General features: G+C 41.4%; 1 protein-coding gene across 4 annotated transcripts in view; it reads right to left on the minus strand.

Moving 5' to 3' along the window:
- Positions 1–4815: 4815 nt before the first annotated feature.
- The window catches only part of NRIP3 (nuclear receptor interacting protein 3), a 34477-nt gene continuing 22202 nt past the window's right edge, over positions 4816–17090 (minus strand). Inside the window, exons 2-7 of one of the 4 annotated variants that reach the window (XM_036930956.2) lie at positions 14599–14760; positions 14013–14095; positions 11885–12024; positions 11196–11248; positions 10987–11081; positions 4816–5856 (exon numbers count right to left, since the gene is read on the minus strand). In XM_036930956.2, coding sequence (XP_036786851.1) covers positions 5748–5856; positions 10987–11081; positions 11196–11248; positions 11885–12024; positions 14013–14095; positions 14599–14760 — 642 coding nt within the window. In that variant the 3' untranslated portion in view covers positions 4816–5747. Of the gene's footprint in view, positions 5857–7713; positions 10699–10986; positions 11082–11195; positions 11249–11884; positions 12025–14012; positions 14096–14598; positions 14761–17090 lie in introns of those variants that run through there. The other 3 variants (XM_036930957.2, XR_005033647.2, XR_005033646.2) reach the window with 3 other exon arrangements.

Consider the following 17090-nt stretch of genomic DNA (forward strand, 5'->3'; position numbering starts at 1 on the left):
ATATTACTAAATAATTTCACTTGTTTTATTTACTTCTTAAATACGTCTACTAGAAAATTTTATATTTACAATAGGCACTGCTGTTCTAGAATATAGAATGTGGCTGCCAGGAGTGAAGTGTGACATGAGGTGGCTGCCTGGCTGGAGACTGACTGAAATTCAGGCCTGGGTAAGCAGAAGGGTGACAGGGAGGAACTGGCACAGCTAGAGCCAAGAGTTTGGGGTAGTGCCTCTTGTTCTGCACTGCTCATACCTAGGTAAGTCTTACTTTTTCCTGAGGCCAGGGGTCTTTTAAGCTAGAAAGCCTTCCCTGACTTAAATGTACTCCCTTCTGTTTGTACAGATCTCTTTCCTAACCTAACCCCATTATGGTAAAATCATTCTAGCTGCCTCTATATTCCTTCCACCAAGATATTGCAAGCTCTTTGAGAGCAGAGACTTTGCCTATTATCTTTGTACCTGGAAACTGGGATAGAGTAAAGACCAAGAAGTGTTTGTGGGAATCTAGAAAAGGGAAAGGGGAAATGGAAGAGGCTCATCTGGTCTGTCTCAAAGAATCAAATACCTACATGAATCCCTGCTTGGTTCCTTTCTGACCATAAGAGGAGGATGCTGAGATGCCTCAAGAAGTACAGATGGGATCAGGGCACCACAGTAAGCAAAAGAAGAGGGATTTCTGATCTAGGGTCTTCCTAGACCTTCAGGTCACATTGTAGATGTTCTCCTTCCTCTTCCCTTTCCTTGCTTCCCTATGCCTAGGTTCCTCTACTTCATTCCTTCTAAGGATTGACACAGGTCTAGATGCATCCTCCCATCTGGCCTCACTTCTTTGTGAGGCCTGAAAAATTCCCTGGTGGAGGATGGTCAGGAGAGTAAAAAGAGCCTTCTCTAAATTTAGGTGTGGAAGTGAGAAGGTTAGGAAGCAGAAGTGACAATTTATGTATCTGGGACAGTTGTATCTAGGACCATCTCTGTCTTAGCCCATGGTTTAAACAGCTGCTTCCATTAATTGTGAATCTAATTTGTTCTAATAGGCCGTCTCTGTCTCAGCCCCCTCACCTCCTCCTCATCCAGTGATCAAATAATTCTCTGGGTGCCCTTTTCTTATTTCTCCATTCTATCGTCTCTGATTACCCAGCACTTTTCCAGTCCACACCAGTCTAGAACAAAAGGAGTCATGCACATCATCAGTGATGATGATTTTCTTGGACTGTGCCTCTAATGGTTATGGCCCCCCACCCTCAGATGTTCTTCCAGTTATTTCTTAGCATACCTGGGAGTGTCTTATGTGAGCCCTCTCCTTTACCATATGTATCACCAGGATGTTCCCTCCTACTTGGCCCCCTTTAGTAAGATTTTCTGCCCTCTGCTGCCTGAAAAGCCATGTAAGTGTGCCATACTATCACTTGCTAGTCCCTACCATAACAATAATGAATGGGGCCAAAATATTATCTGTTCTTAGAAGTGCTGGTAACCCTAATGCAGACAACTTATTCCTAAAAAAAAACAAAGTAACACAAGGTTTAGTACCAAAGCAGGGAGAATTTTTAGTTTCCCAGTGTCTTAAGGAAAACAGTCCTACTGACCACGAAGATTTTCATATAAATGAAGTACTGCATTGTTTGTTTTTTACCAATATAGTACATTTTAAATAAATCACATAGTATTTCACAGTAGACCCTACCCTAGTCTTAAACACTCTTCATTTCTACTCTCCAGAGACAACTTCTTTTATCTTTTAGCTATCTCTTCTGGGATTTATCTCCAGATTTCTTAATAACATGCTTATACTACCAGCTCTGGATTTTTCAGTTTGGCCTATTATTTTACTTGCTATAGGAAATAAACTATTATACTCCAGTGCCCTTTCATAAACACGTGTATTTTTTCTCCATCTTCCATCCTTCAATATATCATCTTACCTAAGTAAATCACTATTAATTATATTAATATGACTATATATTATAGTTGGTCCAATTAATATTTTATTTCCTTTTTTTGATTGAAGCTAGCCATTGCCTCTTTCCCATGCTTTCATAAGTGGCTAGCATTAAAGTAATTAATTATCCCAAACTCTACTCAATGCATTCAGACACATCAGGTTGCCTAAAGTTTGTATTTTAAGTTGAGACAACCCTCCAGGAGAGTCTGTCATCTTCCTTCACTCTGGACTGAAGGGTCTTCAAGCCTACACAGCTTTTGTCCTAGGATACTTTATCATTTCTGCCTCTATTTTTCTGAAAGATTTCCATGTTCCAACTCTTCTGTTGCGTTTTTACATTTCTGTTTGTTTTAAGTTTATTAGAGCACTTTCTTGTGAGTATTCTGTTCCATCTAGAAGATGCAATATATTATTTCTCTGAGATATTTCTAATGTTCTGTTTCTTGAATTATCTGTGTTGAATTTTTCAGTCTTTGTTACTGTCTTTTGTGTTAGAAGCTTTTCTTAAATGTCTGGATTTAAGATATTTAAATCTTAACCATATGTAGAAAGTTGATTGGAGGCTCTGTGTACATAGGGCTATTGGGACACACTGCAGTATTTTTCAAACTTCTGGTTGCAAACCCATTAGTGGTTTGTACATCAGTGTAATCAGTTGCAACCAACTTTTTTTCCCCTCCAAATGACAAGACACTGTATCAGAATACATCATACATAAAAAGGAAATTATTTTTTGAAACTTTGGTTTCATACACACAACCATGTATATATATATTCACATTATGTACTCATTCAGTCCTGTAAAATGAGATCTCCAAGTGTCAAGATAGGAAGTGTTTTTAATCTTGAAAGGAGAGGTAAGTTTCTCTGGAGAAAAATTCTCTAAATTCCTGCCAACTGGTCTGGTAGCCAGTGTTTATTCAAGTATTTGTTAGACACTTATGTGTTAGGCACTGTTCTAGGTACTGGATATTCATCAGTCTTTTAAAACACAGAACCTTCTACCATCTTGGAACTAAGATTCTAAACAGGGAGACACAATAAACAAACACAGTAAGTTATATAGTATATAGGTACCCTGCTATGGTAACACTACAGTAAGATAAGAGAAAGGTGAATCTGCACAGATGCCAGTGAGAGGGTAAGGTGTGTTAGGAGTGGTGAATGTTCGAATTATTTCATGAATGAAGTAGCAAGCAAGGTTATCATCTGAGAATAAGAATGAGGAAGAAGGTGTTAGTGATCTGAGGAAAGGTGTGAAATAACTTAGGACATAGCCTAGCAAACCATAGCCTGTGGGAAAATCCTGTTTTTGTAGACTGCAATCTAAAGATTATTTTTATACTTTTAAATGGGAAAAAAATCTAAAGATGAATATTCTATTGTGATATGTAAAATTACATAAATTTCACATTTAGTTTACATATTGCCTATGGCTACTTTCCTGCTACAATGGCAGAGTGGAGTCGTTGTGAAAGACTGGATGACCTGCAAAGCCTAAAATACTTACTAACTGGCCCTTTATAGGAAAACGTTTTCGACCCCTGACCTAGGAGAATACGAAGATGAATGCCAACAAATAGGATTGCTGGGCGGCCTTAAGGGCCTGAACGTTATGGACATGAATTGAAAGTGAGACCAGTTAATATGGTTGCTGTACAGGTGTAGGCAGAGGAGCAAAGAACTGGCTTTAGCTAAAGTTGAGTGTGACAAAAAGGGTAAACTGAGTTAAAAGTATATGCAAAGGAGTCATAATGATTGACTCTGAGACTTAAGTTGGTTATAAAAAAAAGAGGCACACAGGTTAGGGACAATGAAAGGTGGCTGAATGACAGAAAGAGGTGGTCAGACGGCAGGATACATGAGCTTGAGACTATGGAAGGGTTACAGTTTTTTGTAACAAATAGCAAGCTCTAAGGTATGACCAGGGACTGAATGGTAGAGGATAAAAATCAGTGGAAGACTGTTATCCAAGGAAACTATATGTCAGGGTATTGAAAGGATCATCCACATATAATCAACAAGAATTAAATCACGAGTAGCATTGAGGGGAATGAAATGAGCCAAGAGCTAAACTTATTGAGAAACTAAGGAATAATCCAGGGGTTGAGGTTTCGTAGATGATAACAATGAAAGGAATAAGTGATTCAAGTAATGACATGAGACTCAAAGCTGGGGAGTTTTAAGGGAAGATAGATGGAGAAATGTCTGGAAGCAATGAGGAACGAAGCATCCAGCCCATCTCTAGGACCAGTAATAAGACTGTGGGAGAATAAGCCACCTTAAAGAGGGCTGTAGTGAAAGCATTGTCTTAAGAGAACAGGCACATTTTCAGGGTCTGGGATCCAAGCCAGGGAAAGAGATGTCTGACACTTCAGAATGCTGAACCTTAAATACCCATTTTCAGTAGGATGCCTCCTCTCAGCTCCCTTGTTCTTGGTAGCTCCAACTATTTCTGCTTCTCCAGGGGATGAACAAATGAACTAATGAATGAATAAGGGGTAAGGATCTCAGGTCTAACTTAACTTTATAGCCTTTCAAATATTCACCTTGTTTTTAGCCCTCGACCCCTACCACTCGCTTTTCAGATAACTGATGTCTCCAGTTCTTGTCTTTTCTAGGGTTTTGTAATACACATTTGCTTGCCTTTTTTTTTACTATTACTGTCCCTATCCTCCACCTTAGGTTTCTTCTTTCTCTGGTCTGCTTCATCAGTTGTTGTTTGTCTTTTACTTTCCAGATTCAAAGAGTTTGTTGGCATTGCTTGGGCACTGTTACCTTTTCTCCCATTTCTTTGTCCTCATTGGTTTATATCATTTAACATCCCTTTACTGTCATATTCATTGGGTTTCAGGAGGAAGCTGTTTTTCCAGGCCACCATTTTTAACAAGATGTTGTCAACAAGTATTCTGTTAAGGAGTCAGACATGTATAACTGGCTTGCTCTTCCCAGGATGCTTCTGAGACCCTCAAACACATAGGCTCTGACTGGCCCACCCTCCAGGCTTCTGGTACACAGACAGATCTGAATCCCAGGGGTGGAGTCAACTTAGGTTGATGCTGGGATGCCCACCCCGTTTTTCCTTCCCTTTGTTATTCTGTTCCTGCCCCTCCCCTCACTCTTTACCTGCTGATACTGAGCTTTACTATTTCTGGTATTCTACTCAGGATAGGGGATATACTCAGCTAGATCCTCCTCTTTGGCTGATTTCCTCAGACCTTAGAACAGGCTTCCTTCACGTACCCCTGTGGTCTAATTGGTCTTTACGAAACCTGTTCACTTTAATGTACTTTTTGTCCCCCAATTGGTTCCTATATACCACAGAGAAAATACGAACTCAGATATGTGGTGGACAGTTTCTAAAAAATTTTCAAAACAGTAATTGCTGCTTCATATGGCCAGCCCCAGCACCGATGAAATTCATGTATCCTTATCCATTTAAAAAAATGAATAAGATGAGAACAACTGCAGCAGCCACCCAAGTAAAAGGTTATTCAGTGTATCTAAGGAGGCTGTCATTTCAAAAGAGAGTCCCACAGTATCCCACATTAGTTCGCCAAATGATGAAAGCAAAGTTAAATTCCTGTTATCTAGGCTCACAGTATAGAATATTATGTGTCCCTACTCCATTTGCCCTCCAAGTCTCTCCTCTGGCAAACAAGTATCTCTACTAGATCAACCATATTTCCTCTTCCCAACCTATTTCCCCTGTTCAAGGCAACTGGCATGATTTGGTTATGTCAAGGCTGGAGTATGTAGCTTCCCTGAAGACCTAGGCTCTCTGTATTAATTATAAATTGGGAGGTTACTCTAGTTCCAATAAAAGCAATGCCAGGACTGAATTCCTCTCTCTGGTTTTGGTGGCTGGGATTTGCTGGTTAGGACGTAAGTCCAGGAAAGGTGTTATGAAGGTGCTGGAAAGAAAGAGCAAAGTTTATAGTTATCAGACTGCTAGAATCTTTGAACAAGTCACTACCTAGAAGCAGGTAAAGATCCAGATTTTCTCCATTCTGGTCAGACATATGGCAGCCCCAGTCTTCCAGAACTACCACAATCCTTGAATAAAAAGGTCTTTGAGAAAACAGTTATCACTATGCCCATATGCTTGACACCATATGAGAAATAGCTGCCTGGCACAAGTCGTCAGCCAGACAAGTGAGCATAAAATAAGATAGTAACATGTTACAACTCAGAATGCACTGATAATGGAAGGAAGAAGCAGCAGCTGAGAGAGGAGTGCAAGCCAGAACATACTGACTGGTTTGTTCCTGCTTTCTGATTTCTTAACAGTAGCCTGCAACTCTTAAGTCCAAATTAATGAATCTTATGTTTGCAGCAATGGCAGTGAGTCAATAAGAAACTACATTTGATTCACAATGTCATTTAATAATGATGTTCTAAAAATTAAATTTTGGCATTAGAAATAACTTTGGAGGTCTCCTTATCCACCCTTCCACCCACTGCAGAAATCTCTTTCATATTGTTGCTAGGAAATGATCATTCCACCTTTCACTTCCAGTCAGAGAATTTACACACAGTCCATTTAGTTATGCTAAATGGTTGTATCTTGATATTACTATGAACTTTAGCTTTTCCTTCTGCAAAATTGTGACTACCATCTTCTCGGAAGGAGTTAGCATTGTCCCTAGTTTATAGTAGACATTTTCCTCCAACTGAATCGGGATGTGCCTCTGCAACCTCCACCTAGTGGAAATGCTTGCCTTCTGGTGCCAGAAAGAACACTTTCCACATGGGAACTCTGAAGACAGTAATCAAGTTACTACCGCCCTTTTCTGGATGCTCCACAAATTATATACATATCTCTGTCTTACAAATGACATCTACACACAGAGTCTTTAATACTTCCACATATAGAATGTGTAATCAACAAACACCAACATCATCTCCACACAATCTGTTAATCTAACTTCTCTCCCACGGTGCAAGTGCATAGGTTTTTAAAAATGATAGGATGTTTATTTTAACTGTTAAAACTTAATTGTGTTGGTTTCATTCTATTAAAAGTATAGTGAATCATTTTATTCTGTTACTCATTACATAAGAGTCAGGTTGGGTAAGTCTTTTTACGCTTTTTATATTTAGAATAAATGGACAAAAATAAGACAAAACCTTTTGTGGTGGAATAGTAGTATCATCTAAGCAGTAGGAGAACCTACATAATTCTAGATTGTGATAACCACTGCTATAGCTATATTTCTTGTTGACTGTTTAACCATACTGCTTACATATTTAAAATATTAACGCATAAAAGTTAAGTTTCTATCATCTATAAAATGCATTTATTTGGAATGTAATTTAGACAATGGCTTTAACTATATATTAAGGTTCATTCAACCTTTCCTCTTCCCAAACTTCTATTTGTTTGAACTAAATGTTTCCTTTTCTAGAAGAAAGTGTTCTCTCATATCACCGACCTACCATAAAAGATTGTTCTCAGATACAGTGAAAGCTTTGAGGGAATACCATATGCCAACCGCCTTACATGGATTCTCATTTGATACTGTGAAGTAAGTACTATTATCACTTTTGTTTTACAGACTACAAAACCAAGTCCAGAGAGGTTTACTAGTTTGCCCAAGGACATACAGCTAGTAAGAGGAGTTGAAGGACTAGTAACAATGGAGGAAACAAGGACCACAAAGCCTTGTGTTCAGAAGACCCTATCAGAGAGACACTAATGCAAGTAGGCTGTGCCTGGGCTCCCCCACCTTCTAGGGGCCCTGACACAGACACTTTGTCAGACAAGCACACAGAGGGGAGGATTTCACTTTATTGTTACATCAATCTCACAAATAAACCTAACACAGCGAGAAACACTGAGCAAATAAAGTGCCAATGCAGAGGCCTAGCAACAGAAGGAGGGAGGAATCCGGTTCATCTCCCCCATGTCCCCAACCTGAAAGATATTTCTATTACACAAGAGTGAGGGCAGCTGCATACAATCCATTCTATTGGCGCTTTGATCTAAGGAATAGAAAATCTTACCAGCTGGGGTCTGTGCAGGGTAAGGAATAGAAAAGTCAGAAAACATTTGCTCCTCAAGTAAGTCAGTGATAGAAATACCAAATGACAAAAACAATACTTTTCAAACTCCCTATATTTGGGATGGACACCTAATAAGGAATGAGAGGGTATCAGTCCCACAGTTTACTTTTTGCTGCTGCCTGTCTTCAGAACTGTGACGTGAGTGGACGTTCTCTTTCACAATCAATCAGAGGCACCAGAGTGAATTTTCTAGGATTCTGGAAAGAACTGACTTTACTTGTTTACCTTGCCAGCCTCCCCAAAAGTAGATCCAGTGCTCCCTCATAAATATCAAGGAAATATAGACTATCAGCATACAACTTGGCAACATTTAAAGAAGATTAATGAAGCTCAAGACTTCCCATAATTGTCTAGACATTTTAAGGTACCTCTATCAAGCCTGAAGTGTAAAACACAATTATTTGGTTAATGAATTTTAGTCATTTGACTACATTAATATTATGAGACCTTAAGTTCAGATCACTTCATTTGTTTGTATTCCAAAATTGGAAAATCACTGGCTGATTCTCAGAGGCCTCTAAGGGTGATCTGCTCATCCCCCTGAAGCCATATAATCCTGAACTCAAAAAGCCAGAATCAGTCACATCTTTCAGCACCTGAGAATTCCTGGCCTCACTGGTCCACAGGGAAAACAAATAAAGATTAACAAGTCTAGGAACTTCCAACACACCACACTTTTGGCCAAGAGTCAAGGCTCAGAGTGGAACTTCCAACTAGGAAGGAGTGAAGTATTTCAATTCATTCCTAGGATAAGTAGCAGGTCAGAGTGGTGCCACGATAGGTAGGCAAGGACAATGGAGAGGTCTCATTGGAAAGGTACAGGTTCCCACTTGGTAAGAAAACAGGGTGAAGTAGGAGGGGACACTGAAGGCTGGTAGGCTGGGGTCACCCCCGCTGAGCTTCAGATATGGTCTCCCCTACTGTGGTTGTGCTTAGTTTTCCATCTCACTTCCTCTATAGATGGTGTAAGAAGGTGGTGTGGGGATGACCCAGTGACAACTGGCTTCAGTATAGCTGCCTCACTGTTTAAATGGCAGTCACCAATTTCCTAGTCTTTAGGGACTTCTGTAAGCCTAAAAATATTCAGTGTCCCAAAGAGCTGTTTAGTAGAGATAGGAGCTGAAGAACACTAGGCTAGATTGTTGGTGGGACCTGGCAAAGTTCAAAGTGAGATCCATTTAACACTCTGGGAACTAATGCTATAAACCAAGGGTAGACTTGGAAATCTTTCAAAGGGATACCCACAGCTGGCTGTTTTTCTGACTTCTCCAAACACTTTATGACCAATGAAGGCGAGATTCCATTGAAGCTATCTGTGCCCAAGCTGATCCTCAACACAAAACCTTCAAGAAACCTCTATGATCTCCAACCCTTTCAGAGGGGTCAGGAGGTAATGGGCAGTCAGATAAAGTTGTCCTTAACACTACCAGCATCTGTCTTGCTTCATTCCTTGTATCAGGACAGCGCTGAAGAGTTTCCAGCCCTCAATTCCTTGCCCAGAAGTTTTATTCCTGATCTCCATTCCAGAAAGGTTTTCCTATGTAGACCTTACCACCAATTGATTCTACCCAGTACTCCCCTCTATTCTCAACCTGCTCTGGTTTCTTTGATCTCCTGTTCCCAGCTACTTGAGACCATAGAAGACAAAAAGCAGACTACACAGCAATACTGATTGGATATTGGGGGCATCAGTGTCTGACAATGAAGCTCAGATTATTTAATGAAGCCTTCAATTCCATCTCAGAGAGTGATTAATGTTCTTCTTTTTGTGGTTCCTTCCCCCTCCTCCCCTCCAAGTTCAAGGTGAGAGACCATCTTATTGATCTTTGTACCCTTGGCCTTTATGCACCAACATAAGGGCCTAAATGTGACAGTTTGGGGCAGGGGACTTTTAGTGGGCTTAGCACACAGGAGGGAGGGCTACCCAGATAGATAGTATCTATCCCCAAAGCATATTCTTCCCCTACCTTGCCTTTTTACAAACCCTCACCTTTTTGTCCTCCTCTCAAGGCTTGAAGACAGGTGAAGCAGCATGGTAGAATGAACATAGCCTTGGCTTGTCAGGTCTGAGTTCTAGGTCCCTTCTGCCACTGACTCAGTATATGAGCTTAGACAATTCACTTGCCTCTCTGGACCTTTAAATGAAAGGGCTGAACTAAATGATCTCTCTGGGCTCTTTCAGGTTAACTCGTACTTAAGAAATCAATGAATGAATTAGAAGAAATTCTAATTCTGACATATAGGTATCTTGCACCTCTTGGAAACAGCTAAAAGGAGGTAAAGGTCAGGTTCCTATTTGTTATACATTTTAGCTAGAGGAAAAGAAGCAAATGTATCTATAGAGAAATAGAACCTGGCAGCCCCTATACTTGACTAATAAAAGCAAATTCCTGGAAGAAGCAGAGAAATAGGCCATAAGTGAGACCTGGCAGTGTCAAAAATGTCTATAAATTAAGTGACCAAAGGAGTAAAAACAATGGCTATAACCAGATAATATCTCTAAGCACAGACTAAAGTCTAGAGAGGTCTGGGTGGGAAGGAGCTCCTGGAGCTTCTGTTAGAGGGAAGGACTTGGTCCATAGCAAGTTGCTATTGCATTTGGTTCAAACCCAGTTTTCTCAATCTGTCAACCTGGTGTGTGTGTGCATACGTGCAGACATGCTGCAGGCTGTACTTATGCTTCTGAAGTGCTGAAATGAGAAAGAAATAGAATAAATCATACCAAATTCAAAGAAATTAGGCTGAATGCAAGTACAATTTTACTTTAAAAACTACTCATTTTCCCCACCACTCTGTGCAGTATCATCACTGCTCACTCTGAAATGTGAGCTAGAGAGTTTTGTGGGATGGTGAACTCTGGGGGTGGGGAGGAGTGTACCTGTGGTATAATTGAAGGCCAAAGACAGGACACACCCAATAGAACCCCTCAGGTTAATGATAAGTGGATTTGACTTGACCTGACTCATTTGGGCACTCACTTGTCTTCGTTCAAGGAAACTTTCTCCACAAAAGGGATTTCTTCCTTGTCTGTCTTCCCCATGATCAGCCGGTGCTTATCCAAGTTTATGATGCACTGAAAACAAAAAATCATATGGGTCACTGTCAATGATCCCACTATGGGATATTCATGTAAGAAGACTTCTACCTCAGAGAAGAAGCATCACAGGGAAAGTAGAGTCAATCCTACCTTCAGGGATCGGAGAGTCTGGAGACCAAGGGATAAGTTTTTCTCATTGTCCTCTAAGAAAAAAAAAATTAAGATTCATCCATTTCCATGCAGGTTTGGAAAACAGCCTTATCACCATTAGGTTCCATCCCTCCATCCATCCAATCAACACCTGTAGAGCATCTATTGTATTAAGTTTTTCCCTGATTATTATAGTTACAAGGCAATAGAGGCAAGATTCAATACCAGATCTTTTTAACTCTAAAGGACAAAGACCTTGAGACAAAACCTAGGAACTCTGAGTAGTGTAGAACATAGTACTTGGGGGAAAATACAGGAAATGGTGGAAATTTGTCAAGGGGTTTATGGCAAAGAATTAAGAGGATCTTGCCCTTTACCTCCAAAGGTAGGTAAAGCTCTCAGGTGCCATTTTAACTGGCACACAAAAATGTTTGTTTTATTGTCCCCTGAATTTTTTTTATCCTGAATTACACACTCATTTTTCTGAATGGCTCCCAACATGTCTTGAATGTAGCTCAGGGCCCATCTGGAGGGCAAAAATTGGGACAGGATCTCAAGTACAGAAAAGTGAAAACATGGTATTTTGAAGAAGCCAATATTTATAGGCATGAAGTCTCATGAGGGTTTGGTGGAAACAGGGAGAGGGTTTACATTAGCGGTCCATATGTACAGTCCTCAATTCTACTCACCAACCACAGCTGCTGGGCAGTCCAGGCAGAGGGAGCCAAGTGTGATCACCAGGTGCTCAATCTGGCCCACTACTTTCAGATGCCGAGGTAGAGAAAGCTTCTCTCCTTCATGCTTGTGAGATCTGACATGCTCCTTGAGTCTGCAATAGAGAGGACGATAACAAAATCCCTTTGGTAGAGGTTTCTGAAGGAATCTGGCAATGCCTACCTTCTGACTCATAGTTGGAATCTTCCAGGTATTTCCTGGGATTAATCTACCAAAAAAGTACTAGCCAGCCTATCTATTCTTGTTTCAGAACTTTTCCTAAATCCTAAACATACTAGGAGATATAAAAAAACTAAAGATTCAGCTCCACTTATCAAAAAGCTAGCTGCATTGATGAAAGATGAGAATTGACACAATTAGAGAATCCTATTCTGCATCCTAACATTTCCACCTATGTTCAAGGCAATTTGGTTAACATGTTCTTTTACTCATCAGTAGATAATAGATCTCAGAAAGGGCAGGTTAATTCTAATTTTAAAAGATGCTTTGTTCAATGTCTAATTTTCTGTTTGTCTTTTCTATTTCACTCTATCCCCATCAGTTAGTCTGAGGCTAATGGAGGCAAGTACTTATTTGGTAAGTACATCAATATTGGTATTAGCAAGGAATATTGTGGAGAAAGTTCTAATTAATTTAACTTGTCTGTGCAGGGAAGGAAGGCAAGGAACAGCACCAAGGTTTCACACAGTTATGTAAGCTGACTAGAGCAGCTAGCACCCAAGCTATTATGAGTTGGTGGATAAATACTTAATTATGGACTTTCTGTGCCAATACTTCTGCTTTACTCCATTTCCTCTCTTTTGGATTTATAGCCCATCCAAAAGAGAAATAGCTTCAGTTTTACAGATGGTTATTATTTCCTCTGGAATCATGGCAGTCTGCTGCCTAATTGTGCACCAGGACATTATTAGTATTTCTAGAAGCATCATGTTACACTATATCTCATTTCTCCACCACACAAAAAAGCTCAGGATTTTTCCCACAACAGCACTTGTGCCCTGGACTCCCCACCACCACCCCAAATAGCAATGTGTAAAACCCATAGAGTCAGTTTCAAAGAATCACAGTGGTGATGAGGGGTGAGGACAGGATAGAAACAAGAAGAAACAGATAGCAAGGCAGAGATCACTGATTATACAAATCAAGCCCTGTGCAAGTCCTACCTAAGAATATAGACATCTGGAAAGTAGCTTGAAATGGACCATTCTATCTATCCTAGTGATTGTTTCAATACAGAGATCTGGGCTGCAGAATGATTTCTTGTACTTAGGGTTAGAGAAATGGAAAATGATAGTGGGTTGGTCCTCCCAATTCTGGCTAGACCTCAGGGCCCATTGATACTTTGGAGGAAAGAGAAGGAAAAAGGAAAGAAATGAAAGTACAGATTGAGTGAAAAGGAGGAAAGATACAAAATGACTTTCCCTAAGAGGGAAAACCCAATTTCAGCTTTTAGAGAACTGAAGACATTCAATATAGGGGGTGTCTGCCTCACATCCAATCCCCAGCAGGGGCAGCAGTAAAATATGATTTTACATACTCTTCACAGAAAGGAAAGGCACCAAAAACTAATGGTAATCACCCCTATGATGTTCAGGCCCACAGCAAGAGCAGCCCTCTTCCAAGTTCTGACTGATGCTTCTTGGGACAAGCATTGTAGCTTCCAGAAGGACCCTGAGTAAGCTAAGGCCAACTACATTCCTGATTTTACTCATTGGGGGTATACCAATAGGACAGCTCCTTCTAATTTGTTGTCTGGGCAGGGCACAAATCAGGATCAGGGCATGGCACACAATGAACCAAGGATCTCACATTCCCATTCCAGAGTCCAAAGTTCTTTACTCAAAACATAATATATGGCAGCTAATGGAAAGCCTGAGGCTCTCCTGGCTCACTGATTTCTCCCTGATAGCTGACGACCCACCACTCTACCCCTCTACTAAGGACTGGTTCCAGCTGATATCTGACCTCTTCACATTTCACTTAGAGCGTTGGTGGAGAACTTCACCATCTCTAACCCCAAAATAGATTCAGACAAAGAGTGCATTAGCATCTGAATTTCATGCAGCACAAGTGGCTACTTACCCCAGTCTGTCCACACAGGCTGAAGAGATGAGATTATACTGACAACCTGTATCAACCAGGGCTTTCACATCCTTTCCAGCACACTGTGGAGAGTGAACATGGCCAGATGTTCAGCAGAGCCAGAGAAGCAAAAGGGAACAGAGATTCCAAGAGCAAGCAGTAGATACCGTATGAAAGGCAGGGTTGGAGAGCATCCTTACAATTATGGGTTGGTAGTATCCCATCTTTACCTACTGCTGAGTCTCCTTTGAGGGACTCTTTTTCCTGATGAATCTAGAACTGACAGAGGATCCCAAAGGACATTCTATACACCTAGGAGCTTCTGTGTGTATGTGTGTGTGTATGACATACTGCTTTGCAAATCTGACTAAAGCTTTGATCCTTCTTCCCATAAATATGCATATACATACAAAATATTGCATACGCTTCCTGTTTTTCAGGGACTGCCCTCCTTAAAACTCATTTATGAATTCCGCAAGATCTGTACTCTGTACAGTGTAGAGGAGAGGGTCCCACTGTTGGGATCCTAACAGGCCCAAATACTACTCTCCAGAAAACCATGGAAAAGCTATTCTCAGAACATTACCTGGCAAGAAACCAAAATCATGTCATCATCCTCAGACTTCTTTAGTCCCTCAGACTTAGTCTGATTGTGCTTGTTGGTCTTGGAGGCCCATGGGACACGACTGCTTCGGAGCTTAGACAGGTTGGTTTCCATGAGGCGCCTCTGAAGAATGTTATGAGGTTGCTTGAGGAATAGAAAGCAGGGGCTTCTTAGTGACAGATAATTTCCCACTTCAACCATTGTCCCCTGGTGCCATAGAAGTAATACAGGAGTCTCACATAACTGAGCTCTACCTTGCTTATTTATTTTTCCTTCAGGTTGGGACTTCATTGATATTGCCAGAACAGGTACTATAAACCAATTTGTAGTAGACTACCCTGAATGAGAGAGCAAGGTAGGACACTGGGAAATGTGAACTGGGCCAGTGAATATTCTATGGCTAAAGAGAACTGAGGGACCCTTGTGATTTGGACTACCTGAGCCTGCTGCCTTCCCTCCCCTTACAAAGGCATTCAGGAGAAAGGTGGCCTTAGTCTATGCAGAATAAGTATATCTTCCCAGGCAACACAGAAGGGAAAGCTCATTCTCACAGTCTGAAGACATCTACCTAGCACTGGTTACCTATTTCTATTTCAAGTCTCACTCCTTACAGTCTTATCTTTTGGACCTAGGTAGCAGACACTCTGGTGACCTGGCTCTGAGTCACCCATTGGATAGATGGGGTAGGAAGACAGGAATTCACATTTGTTGAGCAAAACTCTCAGGACACACTTTGGAAGCTGGCAGAACCCACAAGAATCATCCTTACTAACTTCAAGGAGCATAAAGCAACTCCTGCCATATGCTTGTCATCCATTCCCCCCTCTCTTCAGTGGACCATAAAATGAGAATATAAGAGGAACAGAGAATGACCAAGAAGCAGGTGACTTAATTAGACCTTATATCTGGTGCCTAGATACCTAATGCGAGAAAGCAGAAGGATGAATGTGAATCCCAGTCTATTCTTTGATAGAGCTTAAGAGAGCTCCCAGGGCAGATATATCTATGAGATACCTTTCTACCCAAAGTGATCTCTGGAAAGTATAAGCTACCTCTCAATAAGAAGTAATTTTGATCTGAGAAATTTCTATACACAAGCATTTTATTCTCAGTTTACAGTAATATTTAAAATTCCTGAAAGGAGTCTGACCCCAAGTTTCTATGTAACATACCAAATGGCATTACAATTCTGGAGGAAGAGAGTCACTCTCAGAAGGCCAGAGCCTAGAACTTTCCCATGGAAGGGGATAGAACTAGAGAAGGGCTTCATTATCTACCACTTTACAGATTTCTGAGGAAGAACGGAGTCAGAGCCATGACTTACTGTAAACCCTGGTAAGGTGAACAAATGGATTCCTAAAATACACTGATTCTCAGCAAAGCAGATTCTAAATTGGGCAAAGGAGAGAGAGAGGCACTTAAAAGAAAGAGAGCTTCTTAACTTGAAAAGGAGCTAGAGGAAGTGCTAACTCTGTCAGAACTCCTGCCGTGACACTGGGAGACTGCTTTGCTCCTCAAAAGAAATGGAAATTCAGAGAACAATTAAAGATGGCAGCATGAGAGCTGAGAAAGAAACCTCCTCCCAAAACCACATATAATATGAAAATATAGCAAATACATCCAATCCTGAAAGAGCAACAGGAAAGAAGGCTGTGACAGACTGCCTATACCTGGGGAAAACAGCAGACCTCAAGGAAAAGGGTAAAGTACCAATGCCATGATCCAGATGGACCCAAGTCCTTCCCCCACCCCAACTCACCAGAGGGAGAAAGAGAAACGGAGCAGGAAGGGGGTGGAGGCCTAAGACTGTTGAACACCCAGCCCTGGAGATCTGCTCTGGGAGCACAAACCTGCATTACATGGTTCCCTGGAGATTAGTGGGGTTGGAAAGCTAAAACAGGTGGAATACTTGGAGAGACAGATTTCAGCCACTTATGGAAAACACAGATCCACAACTGGCCACTCTGGGACAAAAGAAAGGCAGGCAGTCTGAGAGACTTCTTAATAGCGAGAGGGCTGCTAAAGGGGCAGGGATTGCGCAGAGCTTGCTGATCAGGAGAAAGGACAGGTGGACAAAATTGGCAAGGTGCACTCTGTCCAGCAAGTTGGGAACTTTCAGGGGCTTCATGCACTCCATCCTCCTGGCTGGAGACACAGTTACAAGGCTCCCCACAGTGATATGCAGGCTGCTGCACCTTCCTCCTGGGCAGTACCAGCTTGCAAACCAGTTGCCCTGGCCATTGCGTGAGGACAGCCACAGGATGGCCCTGCCTATGGCAGCTACAAGTGCAAAGCCCAGAGGCCCTGCGCATTCAGTTCTCTGGCCCTGGCAGTGAAGACAGGCACTGTGGCCAGGAAGCAGGGAAGAGCTATTTCCTCTGACAGGCACCAGTGCCACTCGCCTGTGAATCCCGCCATCACTCCAGGGGCTGAGCAGCTCCAGAGAGTAGTTTCGGGGCACTAGAGTGCGCCAT

This window comes from Manis pentadactyla, chromosome 9 (assembly GCF_030020395.1).
Source record: "Manis pentadactyla isolate mManPen7 chromosome 9, mManPen7.hap1, whole genome shotgun sequence".
NCBI classification, from domain to species: Eukaryota; Metazoa; Chordata; class Mammalia; order Pholidota; family Manidae; genus Manis; species Manis pentadactyla.